The following is a 20956-nucleotide window of genomic DNA, read 5'->3' as shown; positions in this document are numbered from 1 at the left end:
AGCCGATAAAGCTAAGCGGCTGTGCTTTTCACTACGCGAAAGCTGTGAACAAGAAGCGGGATGAACTTGGACTTTGAAATGCGTGCAGAGAAATGAAGAAGTCCGCGACTGGTTCAGTTTGGTGAGATACCTGCCCTTTGTTCCCGAACACCTGCGCATTCAGTTTGCCTGCGAACACTGCGATTGCAGTTTGCATTCAGTTTTGCAGATCTAATGTCGCAGCACCCCCATGAACTGTCTTCTCTTCAGAGTGGTCAAATGCAGCAGTTTGTTGCATATTACCAGGAATTTTGGCTAGAGTCTGTTCCAGTCCGTAACATATGGGGGCACTTTGGGAACTCTGGCCCTCGCACTACAAATTTCGTAGAGGGGTGGCACAATAGTTTACATGACCAGCTTCCGAACCAGCACCCACGTCTTGCAGAGGTGATCTCGTTCCTTCAGAAGGTACAACATGCAGCAAAATACCGCCTGCGATTACTTCTGCACGACCCAGCGACGACACCGCGGCCACAAGAACAGCGAGTTCGTCAGAGGAACGCACGCCTCGCCGACGAAATGGAACTGTTTCGACAGCATTTTATGCGCTACCACATATCTTATGACGACCATGTTCAATACCTTCGACGTGTTGTCAGCGTCGGTATTCTTCCTCGTACGTGATGACTAACTGCATAATGAATAAAAAGATTTGATACTTGAGGTGCATCAATGACCGGACGCTTCGATATTCTTTGATTTGGAGTGTGAACTCAAGCAACGATGTCGTTGTTTGCGACCTCTATCGGCACCAGCTCTGCCGTCAGTATAATACGTAAACATGACACGGAGTAAGGTTTCGGAACAATAGCCCATCCTCCGCGGCTACCGACGTTAAACTTACTTTTACGCAGTTGATGAGCAGCATTATTTTTGTTCCGTATTTTGTTTGAACTCGGTAGCTGAAACCGTCAGGGGTAAAGCGGTGCAATACTTACTCAATAAAACGTGAGTTTTCTAATAGCCGGTTTCACCACCACCGATTAACGCCAGAGACCTGGCGCCTCGGAATGATCGGATCTCAGTTTATGTTAACGAAAACTGCGTTCAGAAGCTAATCGCTGTGGGTGAAATCGGGCCTATAGGCGTTTAAAGGACCCCTTAACACTTCCCCGAATTTTTTCTAGTTTTCACGCTCAACGTCAAATGTGTCGCGCGGACGAAAGCTCGCCCGTGAAGTGCGGAGCACGGACAAAAGCTCACCAGCGGTAATTTCTCATTTTCCAAACTTCTATTATCTCTTGCCAGCCATTGTGACGTGTAAACGTGCGACTTACCAATTATTTATTGTTTATTAGTTCTTATTACTCCGATAATAGTTTAGCAATTTGTACAGCTTCCCCGCTCACGAGACGATGCCAGCAAAAAAACAAAAGTTGTTGTCTATGTTTCGCCCGCTGATCAAGGGCAAAGATTTATGATGATGATGATGATGATAACAATAATAGTAGTACTCTGAAGAACCAGGACCACAAATGCTAATGTAGCAGATATATGCCCGCTGATCAAGGGCAAAGATTTATGATGATGATGATGATCACAATAATAGTAGTAACTCTGAGATACGACGACTATATGCAGATAAATGCCCAGGAATTCTAACTCATTCAGCCTCCGCCATCAACTTCTGAATGGAGCCTGAACAAAGGGGACCACTCCATGCTCTTACATTAAACGTGCCATTACATCCAACGAGCCGTTACATCCAACATGCCGTTACATCCAACGTGCCAGTACATCCAACGAGCCGTTACATCCATCGCTGGATGTAACGACTCGTTGGATGTAATGGCACGTTGGATGTAGTGGCCCGATACCAGGTTACGCCACCTACACGACTCAACTTAGACATTCAACGTCTACCGCGCGCTAGCCCAACTTGAGATCATTTATACACCAGACTGAGGTGGCTCCTAGCCCTGTACTAGCCCTTAATTAGCCATAATGTCTAGGATTATTCATTAGTCTTTACTTAGACCTCACCTAAAAGCTTCTCTGTATGTGTGTACTGTTTCAGGAGTGTGTGCGTGTGAAAGTGACATACAGTAGCTCACATATGAAACACATTTTGACAAAACTTTATTTTAAGTAAAGCTATTAAAACACTGCAAAAGTGACCAGCATATGCATACGATCGCGCAACATTGCGACAAACCAATAATGGCTCAAGCGCTTATCAACGGCTAGACAATAACTAGATAGTATAATGCCCATAATATCACAACACATAGTGTTGAACTTCTAGAGATAATATTGAAATATTAAACTCCAGTTACTTATATTCCCTGATCAGGCTGACTCTGTAACTCCTCAAACGCAAAATATCAAGTTGCAAATATTTACGAACAAATTCCAATGGATTCTGAGCCCCCAAAAATGCTGTCGAATGTACTACCCTTTGGTAGAATGCCTGCATGCATAATGCTTACCAAGTGACATAGAGAAAGGAATGGACTACATAGTAACACCACTCATAACACCACAGTCCAATATTTGTCAGTTGAACATTGTTATGCTCAGCTGACAAATGTGACTAATGTAAATTAACTCTATGAAAAAACGACACCAGGAAATCCTTATGGGTCATTCATTCGCCAAATGATCCGAACGTCCTGTTCGCATACCTTCCAACCTGACGAGACTGCCCGCAGCGGGACCGGGGAAAGGGAGGGACACATTAGTCTTGGGCATTCGAAGTTCATTTCTAAGAGTGTACACTCTTAGAAATGAACTTCACCGCATAGCACGCTCCTAGCCAACCATCATCACGAATGATATCGTTATCTGACCTGATTTACTGAAAACGGGAGGCGTACGCCTTTTTTTGTGACAATTACGAACAGCATAAGTGTCACACAAAAGGCGTACGCCTCCCGTTTTCAACAAATCAGGGTAGATAACGATATCATTCGAGATGATGGTTGGCTGTGAGCGTGCTACGCGGTGAAGTTCATTTTTAAGAGTGTACATGTAGTACAATGTTGCACAGATTTCGAAAACAATAGCTAGAAGTAAGAGCTTCACTATGAAGTTATAACAACACGTGTACCATAAAGGAACTGTTCTCAAGCATTTGAAATCACGCGGACTTTTTCCAATGCGAACGAGCTGGCTCTCAGCGCGAAAACCGCGTGCACAGACTTGCAAATTGAAAAGGAGAGGGTCACGTGGTGCAGAAGTCACGTGGCGCTGCGCTGTTCGAAAAAGAGAAGGAGAACAGAGAGGAGGAGGCATGGAGTCAGGGAGGAGTTCGGCGGTTCGGCTTTTTTCTTCTGTTCTGGCGAAGCTCGGAAGCTCGCTCGGAGTTTCGGACTCTAGGAGGAAAGTTTGCTGGTTGTGGGCGGTTAATTTTAAAGGCATCCTTGAGGATCGTAATTTCATCTGCAGTGCAGCTACACTATTATTTCATTGTCCACCTTCAGATGCTACTAGTGCATCGAAAGCTGTGGATGTGCTCGTGTAACACGCAGCAAATGTGTGTGTGTTTTGTCTTCTTTCAGCTACCTCCTCCTTCTACAAATAACTGGATGGCTTCAGGAGCTATGTAGTCTCCCTGGTTGGCACCTGCAGCTCCATTTCTTGTAAACTTCTGCGTAATTGCGAAGACGTGATTTGAACGTGCGACGCTCTGACATGAGCGTTACGATGATTTCCTTCGGTCTCTCATGTGAACTTTGTGCTCACCGTTTATATTAAAAAAAACTGGAGAGCACAAGAACGGCTCACAAGCTAATTATGTTGCGTATTGCTCCAAATGGTCTCCTCTTTCGTCTCCACTTCTGCTGCAGATACTTCGCTTTGTGTGAAAAAATGGTTTTTTGCGTATGCTTATACAATGCTACCTGAACCACTTGCTTTCTTTAAAAAAGGTAATGTTTCTTCTACAATTATTAAGCGTCGCATTTCCGAGCTCCATGGCGGAACTGGTTTTCCTGAGATCCCATGCGCGGGAGGGGGGTGGTGAAGAGGGGGAGAGAGGGCTGCAAAAAATCGAGCTCATACACGGCTCTGGTCGATCTTGTCTGCTAACTCCATCACCCGTGGAAGGGGGGGTAATTTATTGGCAGAAAAAAAAAACACACACACAGAAAAACAGAAAGGGAATCACCCGTGGGATTAGTGCAGTAGCTAGGAAACAGAAGTAGCCAAACAGAGTAGAACAATTTCAACGTTAGTTCCAAATACGACATAGTACCCTCATACGAAAGTGTCTGAAAGAAACAATCCACCATCCTAACGCTTTGCGACAGACGCCCTGCAACGATTTCTCACAGACACAGGCTGGGCTCGACGTTGACTGCCGGGACCCCCTCCTCACGATACCGTCGTGATAAGACAGTTTAGTACTTCTTCTTTGTATGATTACGACAGGCCTTGGTTCTGCTGCCCCATCCCCCGCTGCCCCCCATCCCCCCTCACACCGGCCTTGCCTGCAGCCTCAGCAAACGAATGCCGATCAGCAGGTCCTCGTAACTCTCACCAACCTGGCAACCTTTACGCATATTTTACCCCTACATATCCCCCTTGCACACGCAAGAAAAAAAAAAGAAGAAAAAGGCACGACATTGGGAGTCTTTAAGTGTGGTAAACAATTCATACGAGCTGCAATACGACGCGAAAGGGAGATTTTTAGCCTGGAACGCGTCGGTGGTGTCTCGTGAGCCATTTTTAGTACCAGTCTAAATAACACCTAAAACTCTGGAGGTCTATAGTAGACTTCCAAATTGAGATGTCTACTAAATGTATAACCCCGTAGACGTCTAGTAGACTTCTAAACTGAGATGTCTACTAAATGTATAACCCTGTAGAGGTCTAGTAGACATCTAGATGCAGACATTCACTAAACATCTAACCCCGTAGAGGTCTAGTAGACGTCTAGTTTTAGACCTAGCCCTAAAGTCTCAACTTATCCCTGGGTTAGACGTCTATTATCCCACCATGTGCTACATGGGCATATGTGATGCAGCGTCATTCATTATTGGGCTTCTGGAAAAAATCATGTTTCACATGAGACAGACGGCACCCTTGGTAACGGTGTCTGGCACATTTTTAGCAGCCATTGTTTTAGAATAATATGCATGAAGGATGCTCCAACTATGACAGCATGACGAAGTTATTTTGAACATGATGGCAATTGATGTTCTGAGGCTGGAACACATAGAAAGGCCAAATACATACAAAGCCTCAAGTGCCTAAGACATGAATGATGAAAGAAGGAAGTCACTGAAAAGGTTAGCCAGCAGTAGGACTCGAACCCACATCTTTTGGATTACCGATCCAGCTGGGGCTGTTTCCAACTGAGCTAAGCTAACACTCCTCTCCAGTGACTTGCAATGGTGCGTGCGGCTCCTGCCCCTAAAACGTGACTGTCACTGAGCAAGCAGAGGGTAGCATACAAGGGGTTGCTGAAGACAACTCAAGTAAATTTGAAACTCGAATAAAAAAAACTTTATCATGAAAGATGGCAGCCAGCAGTAGGACTCGAACTCACATCTTCTGGATTACCGATCCAGGGCTCTTTCCAATTGAGCTAAGCTAACACTCCACTCCAGTGACTTGCAATGGTGCGTCACCTGAAGGATGACATCACCTTCAGATGACGCACCCTTGGAAGACATTGGAAAGGTGTGTTAGCTTAGCTCAATTGGTAGGAGCCCTGCATCGGTAATCCAGAAGATGTGAGTTCGAGTTTTATAGCTGGCTACCTTCTTTCATGATGAAGTTTTTTTGTTCGAGTTTCAAATTTACTTGAGCTGTCTTCAGCAACCCCTTGTATGCTACCCTCTGCTTGCTCAGTGACAGTCACGTTTTAGGGGCAGGAGAACATTAGTCACTGTTATTATACTGGCATAGCTCTCTGTCCAGCATGATCACCGCGGAGCACATTTGCAGAAACTCACAGGTAGAAAACCTGCATAATAAATATGTAATAACCTCAAACACCTATCATATATAATAACTAGGACGTGGAACTCCAATAGCAGATGGTCAGGAAGTATAACACAGGTCATCTTGCCAACACTATGCATTTCCCCTAATGCTGAAAATAAATTGATAGAATTGCTGCAATGAAGTGCTCAATTTTTCACCTTAGATACATTTTTAGCACTCTGTCTTTCATGTTTCAACATATACATGCATCAAACCTGCAGAAGCTCAGTAACTCAAGTCACACATATCATGTTCAACTGGCAGGTCTAAGTTGTATTGATATATGTCAAGTCCTTACGCATGCTCTCCACCTGTAGATTCCTTTAAAGGCACAAAAATTTTTTGTTAGTAACAACTTCACTCTATACAGGGTGTTTCACGAAAATCCCCCGGCTGAATAATTCGTGAACAGTTGGCGCTATCGAAGAAATTTCTTTTCGGTAAAGATCCTTGGTACATCGGCCATGAAATGAGTAGTGAGCGGCTCATTTGCATAGGCTCACTAATTAGATAAGCATCTTAACTTTTAACTTTTACTTCGCACGCTTATGGAACCTCTGTTTTACGCATCGGGAGCTTCAGCGAAAAATATTGCAAGAAAAAAAAAACGCATCGACACTTAGTGATTTTTTCGAGTAACTAAACTTTGGATCAGCTATCCGGTTGTCAATTTCGTGCTCATCCGCCTGGTTGGCACACGGGGGTGACGGAAGATAAGGAACACCGCTAAACCGCAGGAGACGCATTGGTGTTCCCTGTCCTTCTCTGCAATCTTAAAATGAACTTAACATAAGGAACATAAGGACAAAAAGAAAGGCTCCGCCTCCCGTCTTCAACAAATCGGGCGAGAACGTTGTCATTCGGGATGATGGTTTGCTATGAGCGTGCTATGTGTTGTAATTAATTTTTAAGAGTATGCCCACTAGTTCATAGCGCCCGCGGCGCATTCGTCATCATCCATGATAACAGCACGTTATCTCACCTATGGAATGACAGAACCGGCTGTGCTGTTTACCAGTCGCTTTGAGAAGTAATATCAAAGCGTCTCTGGCGGCTGTTCCTAACCTTCCGTCAACCACCATGTGTCAACCAGCTAGGCGGATGCACACGAAATTGACAGCCGGACAGCTGATCGAAAGAGGGCACTGATGCGCTGCTCCGCGCAAGAAATATGTAAACCGAAACCGATTAATTACTCGAAAAAATCACTAAGTGTCGATGCGATTTTTTTCTTGCAATATTTTTCGCTGAAGGTCCCGATGCGTGAAACAGAGGTTCCAAAAGCGTGCGAAGTGAAAGTGAAAAGCTAAGATGCTTATCTAATTAGTGAGCGTATGCAAATGAGCCGCTCATGGCCGATGTCTCAAGGATCTTAACCGAAAAGAAATTTCTTCCATAGCGCCACCTGTTCACGGATTATTCAGCCGGGGGATTTTCATGAAACACCCTGTATACCACATTTATAGAAGAAATAGGTCCCGCACATGACGGACAACTGTCATGACCATTGCAGATGTCTTCCTATCCTGTTCCTTCGATTTCCATGAGGTCATCACCCTAACATTGTTAAAAAAAAAAACTTATGAGGATCTCAGTTCATAGAAAATTAAATGAGGCTACCAGGCACGAAAGGCATCAGCCTGATGAGGTGCCTAGCACCAATACAGTGTGCGATAACTGAGATATTACCACTACGAGCATACAGCAAATCACAATCACACGAATAAACTACACAATTGCACCGAGGTGTGCACATATTCACCCCCCCCCCCCACACACAAACATAACAGATGTCTCTAATAAGACTTCAACAAGTTTGTGAAACTCTGTTTTGAAACTGGACACAGGAAGGCCGTATCCAATCAGGTGACCGAATTTGTTCGGAAAAGGAATGGTGCCTGCTGACTTCCGTAGTTCGTCCGTAGCAGTGGAACCTTGTAAGGTGGCACAGTGATGGATTTCATACCGTAATGGCAAGTGTCTGTGATGGCGCTAAAAAGATCCTGAATTTGTAAGGCAATTTTGTGTAAATGTCTAATTTCCACGTGAACACTTTGTCTACTGTATTTTGCATGTCTTATTGAAGGAGCTGAGGGGCTGGCTGGATGGGTTACAGTGGCACCCCTGGTTGGCCTCTTTGCAACGCGGGTCCAGCACATTGCACCTGTAGACATGGTTGTCGTACACGAGGCCATCCCGTTCTTTTTTTTTTTTTTTCTTTTGGTGCACTGCAGTTTAATCGTAGTTGCTCCCTGTGGTGTTTCCCCAGATCAGACAACAATAGCACAGCTTGGAGTAAACTAAGCATTTCAACTGGGTTGGTGTAGAATCCACAGCCCTGCTTTACTATGTGCAGTATGCTGTATATTACAAGGCAAACAAATAGAATAAAACTTGTACCTCATCCCTGCCTTGTATTTCCAACAATTGGTTCCATATCTTGTCCAAGGAAGTTATGAACTACATTGGTGCACACTGCTGTGACAATTAAAATGTTACACCTAGATTCGGAATACACACCTTCATTTTGCGTACTGTGGATGTTGCTTACTGCATTGGCATGGCTGCATTCTGAACAACACACGGGATTCCACAGTATATCTTTTGATTTAGTGCGTAACCTTCAATTGACTTCCATCATTTTTATTCTTTGTTGCGTAAATGACCTCCTAACATCTGCACGACACAACGTAATTCTCACAAGCAGACTAATCACTGCATAAATTATACCGAAGTCACTAACCTCGTCACGTCTATATAGGTGCAAGTCTTGGAAGGTAGATTCAAGGAAAGGCACTTCGAACTGCTGTAGGCAGAGGTTCTTTGTACTCAAACCCAGTTGTTGCTCAACTGACGGGTCCCTCTCATAGTCTGCATTCTCCAAATGCGATTTGCAAAATCTGCAGTTCTCAACGTCGCTGTCAGGACACTCTCCAATACTGTCAAGCCATAGCTGCCGCTGCGGTTGAACGCGCAGTATCGTATGGAACTGAATGCCCGCCGAGAAATATCGCTTTGACGACACCAGGTTTCAGGTTTCAGGTTTTAGGTTTCAGGTTTTATTTACTCTTTCTGAGTTTCAATGAATTACAAATGGGACTGTGAGGGCGTGCCCTGTGTAACAGTCCCAGCAGTAGATACACAGACGTACATGAATATATAACAAGCCTTGTGGGAAAGAAAGAAAAAAAAAAAAGACATTGACAAACAATTGACAAAATTGCATTGACAAGGAAAGTGAAACATTATGGTGCAACCTATAGTAAGCAAAGAGCATTACCGACATAGATAAAACAATATTATAAGTCATATCAAGGGCGTGTTATGTCAAGAAAGAAAGGAAGAGATCATTACTAAATCATAGAGCTTTCGTGTCCCATTACCATTGTGAGAGATGTAAACGGGAATACCTCTTAAATTGAAAAAAGGAAGACAGGGTTCTGATATGCAACGGTAGGGAATTCCATACCTTGGAACCAAAGAAAGACATTGAAAATATACCATAATTTGTACGTGAAGAAGGAGGTTGAAGCATGTCAGGCTGATGACGTAGGTTGTACAATGTATGAACACGATTGAGAGAGATCAAGTGGTCCGTGATAGCCCCATGGATCACCGAGAGGCATGTGAAATGAAGTCCAACAGTGTACCTCGATAAATTTGTCGGTTGTTCCAAAAGATATAAAAAAGAAAACTTGGAAATACGCACACTACACTAACGCTATGAAACGGCTCGCTGGATCCCGAAAGTAGTCGTAGCTCGTAGCTAGTTCCTCTTTCCAAGAAAGTCGCTAATTGGATTATCGCAGTTATAAAACAGGACGCAGATGTCGAAGTATGTACATACCTTTTACTTCCAGACATTTTGACAACAGTATATTGGCGTAAAATTGTTGGTTCTTGCAGAAAATTGTAGTTGTGCTTGATCACGTGACGGCATTCTGCGCGCTGATTGCATGGGCGTTTGACGTCATCCCAGTGGGATGACCAGTTTGAGGCTAGGTGTGCCATCGTCGGCTTAAACCGCGATGTGTAAAATTCGAGTTTACGAAAACTACGAGGTGTTGAGGCATGCATTTTCGTATGTCAAGTTACTTTTCTGTATTCTATCTGTAGCCATTGCGGAAGAGTCCCTCCAGCTTCTGGTCAGAGACCCTTTAATAAACAGTAGTTACAGTGCTTTTATCTTCTTATCACTTGTGTTGGCCGCGTTTGACAAGTTTCTACACTCTAAAAGTAGAAACTCACTATGAGAACTATGAGAGAGAGGGGAGCGTACGCATTTTTTGTGTCAGTTTGCATGTATGATAATTGGCAGAAAAAGGCGTACGTCTCCCTCTCTCCTCGAATCAGAAGCGGTAGCCCTATCATTCGTGGCAGTGGTTGGCGCAGAGCATGCAACGCGGTGAAGTTCAGTTTTTACAGGGTACATTCCTCGATTGCTCCTGGGGTATCTAAAATCCACAGTTTTCTCAGATAAATCGGACAACCCGCAATCCTAGATATCGCCTATCAGCACACCTTTAAGAAACCTCAGGTGGGCAAAACTAATCCACAGATCGATCGACAACTGTGTCGCCGCTCATGATCGTAGCTGTCGGGACGTTGAGCCAGGGATTCTTACCAATTTGTATCAACTCTGTGTTGGAAGACACTTCTTGCGGTATTTCCGCCGTTGCGGAAGTTCTTCTGTTTGCGTTGCATTGCATACTACTTCCACATGAAAAAGTACCGTTCGTCATGTGTTTCAGGCTTTCCAATACCCGACGATGTACTACGGCTGTTGGAAGAACTACGAACAGGAGACGGGTGACAAGTGTTTTGTCGAGAAGCAGCTCGCTCCTGTTGAGAATGGACGCGTGAAGTTTAACAACGCTCACATGACAAAGGACGGTAAGGTGTAAGTATTAGTTATGTTATACCAGGACGAGGGATTGGACATCTGTCCACGGTCTTTCTACATTGATCATAGCGCTTTCACTGGCGCTTGTTCTCACACCCTTCAGGGTGCCGTTTATTTATGTATTTTTATATAATAGGATACCCTTGTGTCCTCCTTGCACTTATTGCTCAGACGGTCATCTCATCACATCACTTAACAAGGCTGTGCCAGGACTTCGAACAAACTCTTTCTATATCCGCGCTTCATTATTTAATTGCATTGAATGCTCTTGCAAGTACTCTCGCTTTCCAACTAATTATCTGGCGCTCTTTTTCGAGTATTATTAGTCAAATGCGACATTCAAAACACATAAAAACGGTAAACCATCAGAAACCACGCCGAATTGACAGAATATCCTGAAGTAAACGATGCGTCAACGTCTCAATCTTTCATATTACACGTACTACCGAATTTCAACGACTGATAAGTTCGGGATCGCAGCGTTCACAGACGTCCGCCATGGGAAACATTGGAGGCCGCCTCGGCTTGGCGGACTGGCATCACGTGACGTTAATGTTCTACGTAACGCGTTTAGGACAGATCACTAATTACTGCTAGACCTGTTTTGAAGAATGACAGCAACTCTCGAGTAGTTCGGTTTTAAGCAACCCACAAGAATATCTGCGCCATGTGCGCCATCTGTTGGCCTTTCACTCCGTGTCTCCGTATCGTCTAGTCCTCTGCTATTATTCATGTTCCCGGCGTGAACAGAGTGACGAGAAGGTGAGAGCTGCGAAAGTCGCTTTGTATCGCAGCTGCATGGAAAAACTCTCATCGACGCGATTTATACGGTTGTCTCGTTTACGCTGTAGTGTTCCGAAACGCACCAACCCAACCAACCGTTCACCTTCGACGACGAAAGCGCACATTGTAGCGGGCGATGCCGAGCCAACTGGCTAGCCTAGGCGCTCGCGTTCTCAATAGAGGGCGCGCGAGTCGACTCAGGGTTGCCGCGTCTTGGAGCCCGTAATATTTGAAACTCTGAAATTTCGTAAAATAAAAGCTCAATCTAGAGCAGAGCTATTACATATCTGAAGCGTCCAAGTTACGGGCTTTCAGAAAAGCACAGTCCCTAAACGTTTACTGTTCACGTTACATTCCCTTTAAAGGTGGTGTCCGGACAAAAAAGACAGTTGAACTGAAGGTTTAACCAGAACAGTCTGTGCCAAACATAGATGTAACAGGAATATTTCGTTTTTAAACAGTCGGAAACATGAGAAAATGAATTTAATCAGAATTTGTGTCCGGCTGCGCGCTCCTAGCTGAATCCAAGCAACAGTGTGCAGAGCACGTCATTAGAGTCGGCTATGAAAGCAGGCTGAACGTCACAAAATGCTGTCTTCCGATTGACAATGTGCTGCCGAATAGTTGCTAGAAACATATCCGTTAATGCTTTCGGTGGTATCGGATTGCAACCAGCCCTGCGACGCCCACAGATGTGCGACTTGGAATCTCGCCGGCAATGCCAATTACGTCACCAGAAGAGGCGAAGCAGGGAAGGACAGTTTCAACCGGAAGCTGCAAGTTGGTTTCGAATTTGATGTTTTTGATTTTTTATAAAAAAAAAAGAGAGAACAGGAACGAATTTTGCTGAACCTTTTTCGGGTTTTCTTCCTGGAAGGCATCTCGAAGTGCATATCACATTAACTTTACAATTCCGCTTCCTCGCGGACACCACCTTGAACGAAGAGGGATAAGGAGAAACCTTTGGAGTGCTTATAAGATTTCCTCCATTGTTAACCTCCAGTTGCACGAGGAGAAGCCTTTTGCCCCCGTTCTAAGCAAAGATGAAATAGAGGCAAAGGATTCCTGCTCAGACTAGTAGATATTAAGAATAGAGGGAACTGTATGAGCATTCCTTGGTTTTCGCCTTCTCCCTCTTTATTAAACTTCATGGGTGTGAAAGACCTCGCCTTGGAATAAACCTGTTATACGTATTCGATAATTTGTCGTGTTCGTCTTTGTGTTCCACTCTCTGTGGGAGTATTTTGTTGAGCGAACAGTTTTCGCTGAACTCTACTTCTGTTGTCTTTTGTCTCCTTTTCAGTAATGCAAATTACAACGTTACATATCTTCTGAGATCCGGCCGTGGGTACAACATCAGCAATATCCAGGATTACCCACGTGAGCACGAGGCTTGGAGAGGGCCATTCATTCTACTAGCTATATTATCCGTGCTTCATGCTTACTTTCAAGCACTGCCAGTTACTCGTTGCTTATCATATTAAGTCTCCACCACTGTACGCCATGTTCACGTTCACTACACTCTTAAAAATGAACTTCACCACATAGCACGCTCCTAGCCAACCATAATCTCAAATGATATCGTTATCTGCCCTGGTTCGTTGAAAACGGGAGGCGTACGCCTTTTTTGTGACATTTATGAACCGCATAAGTGTCACAAAAAAGGCGTACGCCTCCCGTTTTTAACGAATCAGGACAGATAACGATATCATTCGAGATAGTGGTTGGCTAGGAGCGTGCTATGAGGTGAAGTTCATTTTTAAGAGTGTAGATTTACGTTGCGCAAGAAGCCGTTCGTAACGCCGTCCAAGTAATTATAATGACACATTTTATATCTATTATAAAAAATATCAGACGGATGTTAGACTTAAAGGGGCTATGAACTCTACCAAGCTAGCTCACCGACTGTGTCGGCTCCAAACGGACATTTTAACTTGTTGGCTGGGACACCTTTCTATAGACGAATCTGATAGGTCCGTATATTCACTACATATAGCACGCTCCTAGCCAACCATCATCCCCAATGACAACGTTCTCGCTCCTGATTTGTTTGTAACGGGAGGCGGAGCCTATTATGTGGAGCCGTTATGTACTGCATTATGGCTACAAAATAGGCTCCGCCTCCCGTTTTCAACAAATCAGGGACGAGAACGATGTCATTCGGGATGATGGCTGGCTAGGAGCATGCCATGTGGTGAAGCTCATTTTTAATGGTGTAAAGCAGAACGTTATGTGTACAGGCGTCGCCACCGTTAACCGGAGCGCGTGGCCTGCTTGCACGGCAGCGCCGCCTTGCGTCGATGCTGGGGTGGAGACTCTAGGACCATGGTACGCGACCGCCCCCTCGGTTGAGCTCAGGGGAATCGGAGCGGTACGAATGGATCGCCTGCTGTGTAGTGTCACCTTACGCTCTCGCAAAACAGGCACACTAACTGCTCGTGTGCCTTATCTACCACGCTTTACCTAAATGCCGGTTTGTTGAAGGGCGAGCTTGAGGGGCACAATATTTTGAAATAAGTTTGAGGCATATGCAAACACTGTAGGCTCATCCATGTTTGCTCTGAGCGTTCTGTTCGCCATGATAGGTGTTATCACATATATTTTTATTTTATTTCATGGTGCTGAGGACAGATTCGGTTTGTGCAGGTGCAAATTCCTCAAAAACACACTGATATTTTTGCTTGTATACTGATTTTCTTATCGCTGAAGTGTCTGCAGATAGGTAGCCGAGTATTTATTTATTTATTTTATTATTATTTCAAAAACACAAGGCATTGCAGCCAAAGGAATACTGTTGTACATGGTCAATAGCGCATGCTAGTGGAGGCTCCTGCGACACACAGGCTCCTGGCACACACAGGCTCCTCCTGCTGCACAGGCTCCTGCGACACACAGTGTAAAACATCATCGACACACAGTTAAAACATCAACGTTGAAGCGGCAACTGAAAAACTAAACAGTTTTCAAGTGTTTTGATGTGGCAAGTATATGTTGTCTCAACTTCGCGGCAAAACAATGACTAGTCTTCACATCAAACGGTAAGGCATTCCAGTGATTCCACAGTCTCGTACCAAAGCACACAGTCACGTGGTACCATATGCATTCTTTGGCCTATACAAAATGTAATCTTGTAAAGCAACACTTGGATTGCTTCTATTGCATTTTTTAAATACAGAGCTATTGTAGGGCACATTTGTCGTTACAATAGAAAAGACAAGCAAAGTACATCTTTCACGAATCAGATCGGGAAAAGGCAAAATATTCAATTCACTGAACAACCCAACGCATGAGGTTCGACTATTGGATAATGTTATAATTCTGACAGCTCTCTTTTGCAGTTTGAATAGACGCTCAAGGTATGTTGGAAATGCATTGCCCCATGAGGTAACACAGTAAGTCAAGTGACACTGGACCAAAGCAAAGTACAGTTGACGTAGCACATGCAGGGGGAAGTACAGTCTAGCAAGGAATAATACGTGACAGGACTGTGATATATTTTTTGCGACTTTGTCAATATGCGGCCTCCAAGAAAAAGATGAGTCCAGCAACACTCCCAAATATTTAATTTCCACACTGCATTTGTACTTCCATTGCACTTGTTCCACAGCTTGATTCTCAACGGTAATATTAATGTGAGTACTACTGATAGATGATCTAGAGAAAATAACAAACTTCGTCTTACTCGTGTTCAAAGATAAACGATTCGCTTCGAACCACTGAGCGATTTTGTTGGCCTCAAAGGACATTCCAGGGCCTATATCAGAAGTGTTTGAGGAACTATACAAAGTATCAACAGTATCATCGGCATACATGTAGGTTGACAAAATATCGGACACCAGTGGAAGGTCATTGATATACAGAGAGAACAAGACAGGGCCCAAAACAGAGGCCTGGGGCACGCCAATGTCAATTGGCATAGGAACAGAATACTCGCCGTCAATGCTCGTATACCTAGTGCGTGAAGAAAGAAATTTTCAAGAAACGCCATACACAACTACGAAAGCCGTAACAATAAAGCTTATAAAGAAGGATATAGTGATCAACAGTGTCGAACGCTCTCCGCAGATCGACAAAAAGACCAACAGTCACATGTGAATCATTCAAGGCCTGATGTATCTTATCACTAACAGCCAAGACTGCAGATGCGGTTGACAAACCAGCTCGAAATTCGTGCTCTGCATCACAAAGTATGTGTATCGTAAGTATATACAGGGTTTCCCAGAAAACGTGTCATTGAATTATAATAAAAAAACTACACCACCTAGAGTCATGCTGTCAATGGCATTTGCTCTTACTAGGTTTTTGCCACCTCCTCATGTGAATGTCGTGTAACGTAAGTTTAATTATGTAAATTTTTGCGAGCTTAAGTCGGAAATTTGCCTAGCAAAGGTCACTTTTTTACCCCACCAATGTGAAGAGCGTGTCTAATTTAGTCAAATTAATGATAATTGACAGGGATATTCAGGAGCTATCCCATCGGAAAAAATAGCCGAACATCATGCTCTACGGAGGTCGCACAGAATAGCGCACGATGAATTTTTCAGCGCAATCTTTGTAAGCCCGACGGAAGGAGGTTGGAAGCCCAGCCCTCCCCGACATCGCAGAAAGAGATCAAACAGGCACGGCTTATCACGTCCGACTTTCGCTGGGATAATGCTTTCCCACTCCCAATTTTAGGAACTGTTACTTTTTCTACTATCACTCTGTGGGCTGGCTTCGGAACCTCCTTTCGTCGCACTGAAAGCGATTGCGCTCAAAAAGTCATCGCGCGCTATGGTCCGGTGCTCCGAAAAGCATGATATTCGGCTATTTTTTCCGATGGGATAGCTCGTAAATATCACTGTGAATTATCATGAATTTGAGTGAATTCGGCACGCTCTTCATATTGGTGGGGTAAAAAAGTGACCTTTACTTGGCAAATTTCCGAGTTGAGTTCGCAAATATTTACATAATTAAACTTGGAGTACATGACATTCACATTAGGAGGTGGCAAAAACCTAATAACAAATGCTCTTGACCGCATGATTCTAGGTGGCGTAGTTTTTTTATTATAATTCAATGACACGTTTTCTGGGACACCCTGCATAAGTAAGTATAGGTGATCCGTGCGTACTTTCCGTGTCCCCGTCGAGAGGGGGTGCTTATGCACCAGGGCCCCAGAGTGTCTACCCCACCTCGTCCGAGCATCGACACAAGGCGGCGGTGGCATCCAAGCAGGCCACGCGCTCCCGCGCTACGGTTAAGGGTGGCGACGCCTGTACCTCGAATTGTACTCCAGATCTTTGTGGTCGGGTTAAACGGGGAAAGGCGGTGACAAAACGTACGCCAACGCTTCCGGTCTTCTTTCTTAAGTTATCGCGTTACTTTAGCGTGCTCCGAAGGATGCGCCCCCATAGAAGAATCATCTCGCGGCATTGCCTGTCGTTAAGGGCGTAGACGAAATCGCGCTAGCGGCAGACTTCTCCGTCGTCCTAACGACACCGGCGGCTGCCTCGACGACTGCCGTACACATCAATTTTGTCCAGAGCTTGACGACAGAAATTCACCTAGACTGGCCCCGTCCACCGGAGGTTATGGACCGCGACTTTACTCTAATCGAGCTGACGACTGCGTTGAGCCTTGTGATTGCGCAATCGCCCCCCCCCCCCCCCCAGGTCCAGATAAAATCACCTATGCCGCACTGCGAGACCTTGACGAGCGGTCACTCCAAGCTCTCCTTCATGTTTATAATACGTCTTGGCGACAGTGATCCGCACCATCTACCTGGAATAAGGCATTAGTTGTTCCCATCCTGAAACCAGGCAAACCCCCAAATGCCCTAGCCTCCTTTCGCCCTGTGAGCCTGACTAGCTGAATGGGAAAATTTATGGAGAGAATGGTTTTGCATCGCTTCGACTGGTGGCTCGAAAAACAAGGAGTGTCCCCCGAAGAAATGGCTGGATTTCGTCGCCACGGAAGCTCCAAGGATCCAGTTCTCGACCTACTCTCTCCACTCTAAGAAAAAAAAAGGAGTAGTTTTACTCCTTTTGTGGAGTAATTGCATTGCCACAAAAAATAGTCCCTTTCGGGAGGAAATGCACGGGAGTAAATCAATGTCACAGAGTGAAGACCGCATTTCACGCGCTGTTGTAAGAGTCCCAGGTACATAATTGGCACGCATGCATGAAGATACTTTGAAGCAAACCGTCAACCGTGATATATCGAGTGATATAAAATCTTGCGCCATACTAGGGCACAATTTGCGAAGAAAGATGCGCGAACTGTTTCTTACTCTGTGTGGCTGGAAAATTGCTACGTTGTGTGTTATACAGCCTTATGTCGTTCAAATTGACCAAGGGCACATATTTACGTAGACTTTTGCATTCAGGAGACCATTCGCGAAGTTTAGTGACAATTTGCAGTCCTGGGGAGTAAACGTCGGGACTAAATGTTGGGTTAGGGGACTAAAATGGGGAGTAATTGGGGGGGGGGGCAGACTAGGGGAGTAGAAGCTGCAATTACTCCCCGTTTTACTACTTTTTTTCTTAGAGCGTACAGTCCAACATGCTCGTGCTCATCGGCGGATCCTTGTATCGGTTTTCCTGGACATCAAGCGCGGATATGATACCGTCTCGCACGTTTGTGTGCTCCACGCTTTGCAGTTTTTGGGAGTGTCTGATCGACTGTTCAGCTGGCTCCACGATTTCCTTTCGGACCGCAAGTGGCTGAAGCGCAATAATGTCCCATTTGGCACGAAATAAAACTTGCACTGTCTGTGCTTCACTTTGACATTCGCTGCTCTTTATATCTAGTGACTACAACGCTCAATTATGGCTGATGTTACTGAATCAAATTATGAGTTCTACACTAGAAATGAGAAAGCGTTCAATGCATAATGTTTTTTCTCGTTACAGTTAACGGCACGTACATTCCCTTCCGGGCTTTGTATGCCCAGTATGGGAACTGCATTATTTTGAATCCAGTCACCGTAAATAGTAAGTAACTTTGCAGCCTATGGAACTGCCAAACTTTCATGTGTGTATACAAAACAGGACTGCCATCATTGTTACAGGAAACCGCTGCATAATGATGCGTGACCTCATTTGAGGTCCCATGGTTCTGGGATATTTAATCGAACGCCTGACAGAACACCGTTTTACTGAAGTTATTATTCAGTTTCATTATTCATTTCACCAGTTTCATCGAAGCAGTTTCGATACCTTAATTGAGTCGTTTATAGTTTTGCCAGTCGCGTTCAATTCTTAACAGATCAGTCCAGTTACTCCACATTTGCTACCCGACGGTTATTTAACAGGTTTTGTTTATTTGCTGATAAAAAATATTAGTGACTGCCATTCACGGGATCCAGATTAACTCCGTTCGTGTATTTCGTGTATGCACATTTGAAATGCTTATTGCACTGAAATTGTCCCTAAGCGGTTGTTAGCCAAGTGTTGCTACCTCCTCCTCTAACTTGCTGACGTATGTAGAGTGCTGTTCATGCCCTTCTGAAATTAGTAACCCTATCCCTAGATGACAAAACGAAAATGTAAAGTGCCCGTTCCGTTTCAGTTTTAGTGCCCACTCTTCCATATGCAAGGGCTATAGAAAAAGAGAAAAAACGCACACGTCGGGGGGGGGGGGGGGGGTATGTTTAATGCGAGGGAAAAAAAAGAGACGTAGAGACATGTAGGACTTGCGCCCTGTATGCCAATTTCCCAAAAATACAGCTGCTGGTCGTTTCAGCACAAAAAATGTGTGTCACTCACAAATCTGTACCATTCCCCTTGAAAGCAAATATCTGAGTAAGAAGAGTTTATATATAACATATATACGTATATAACACTGCAGTAACGAGTAGGAAACATGACACTTGTTTTGAGAACCAAATTACACAGCGCATGCACATTCACTCATTGGCGTTTTCGGCGAACGTAACCCCTACATTATCGTTACCGATAATGCTACGGGACATCGAGCAAGCTAAAACTCACCCTCTGCTCATCCGTCAGTTGTGCCACACCGCTGGCATAGCCAGGGGAGGTTCTGGGTGTTCATCCCCCGAAATGGTAGCTTTGGTAGCGCATTTGGGAGAGGGAAACGAGGAGGAATCCTCGTCTCCCATATAAAGTCCCCGTAGAACCCCTCCCGAAATATATTTCTGGCTACGCCGCTGCATGAAACATTTCTCTCCTCTCGGGCGCGTCCTTTTCTCCCTTCTTCCATGTATCCTTTGCCTTCAATTATTTTCTGTCGCACTTTAATAGCTTAACACCTACTGGTCTCCTGCCGCGCTTCAAGGCTTCCGGTTACGGTTCTCGAGCTCTATGGATTTTAGTGAAATCATGCGGCAAGGTGGCGGCCAAGTTCCCCGTAGTATAGATATATTCATTAAAGCCGTCGTAGAAAGTTAGTCATAACCTCCTATGGCCCTTCCATTGCAGAGAAATAAGTTGACGGCTTAAACGGACAGGTCACACGATTCAGTAATGCTTCTGGCTTCTGCCACGACGTAACTACGAATGTCGTCAGGCAGTGCACACATTTATGGTTGTATTTTCATTAGCTTTATTTCAAGTTGTTCGTTCGCCACCCCAGTAAACGCCGCATAATGTCTTTTTTCATGGGCATAACATATTTATGGTGTCATGTTCCGACAGGGAACGCCTGCGTAATGATAGTGACCGTCCTATTCAACGTCGATCTCTGCTGTGTGGAAATGTATGACTATCTGTGCGGACCCAAGAAGATTCCGCTGTATCAGCACGACTGTGCACAAGTCTACGGAAGTGTGTAATAAAATATTGAAGAACTTGCGATGTTCGAAATAATAATGCCCTATTACTGAGGAATTAAAATGAACAGATCCTAAACAAAGTTTTCCTTCCAACTATACAAATGAAGGGAGGCATGAAGTGAGTTAACGTCATGTTTACTAAAAGAGGCGGCATACCTGACGGAAAGGGACGTTAACATGCCTTAAATGGAAGAGAAAGAAAGACAGATGCGCATATAACAAGCGGCTTTCCAGAATGTAGCAATGGCAACAGATTCGTACTGGGCGGTGTTCTTGCACGTCATTCGGTATGTTCGTATCGAAACATTATATTTGTACATTATGTTTTCTAGAAGCGTAGGCCAAGAAATAAGCTAAGGCGAGCTGCAAAGAGCTGTAGAAGGACAAAAGTATAGATAATTTAGAGATATTTAAAAAGTGACGAGCCTCCGTACGGAGTCTTGGACTGTGGGATCTGCCACCTAGAGTCCCTTCCGGGTGTAGGACCCGACCGGTTCGAACCACTGGCCCATAGAACACAGGCG

At 44.6% G+C, this 20956-nt stretch overlaps 1 protein-coding gene across 1 annotated transcript in view; it reads left to right on the top strand.

Moving 5' to 3' along the window:
* The window catches only part of LOC135369047 (uncharacterized), an 87278-nt gene extending 66811 nt beyond the window's left edge, over positions 1 to 20467 (top strand). Inside the window, exons 2-5 of the mRNA XM_064602672.1 lie at positions 10722 to 10870; positions 12960 to 13036; positions 18550 to 18630; positions 20296 to 20467. Of these exons, the coding sequence (XP_064458742.1) occupies positions 10722 to 10870; positions 12960 to 13036; positions 18550 to 18630; positions 20296 to 20432 (444 nt within the window). The 3' untranslated portion in view covers positions 20433 to 20467. The remainder of the gene's footprint in view (positions 1 to 10721; positions 10871 to 12959; positions 13037 to 18549; positions 18631 to 20295) is intronic.
* Positions 20468 to 20956: the final 489 nt, after the last annotated feature.

The sequence above is a fragment of the Ornithodoros turicata genome, chromosome 1 (genome assembly GCF_037126465.1).
Source record: "Ornithodoros turicata isolate Travis chromosome 1, ASM3712646v1, whole genome shotgun sequence".
Classification (NCBI taxonomy): Eukaryota; Metazoa; Arthropoda; class Arachnida; order Ixodida; family Argasidae; genus Ornithodoros; species Ornithodoros turicata.
Note: the sequence above shows the minus strand (reverse complement) of the source record. Positions and strands in the feature narration are given on the sequence as shown.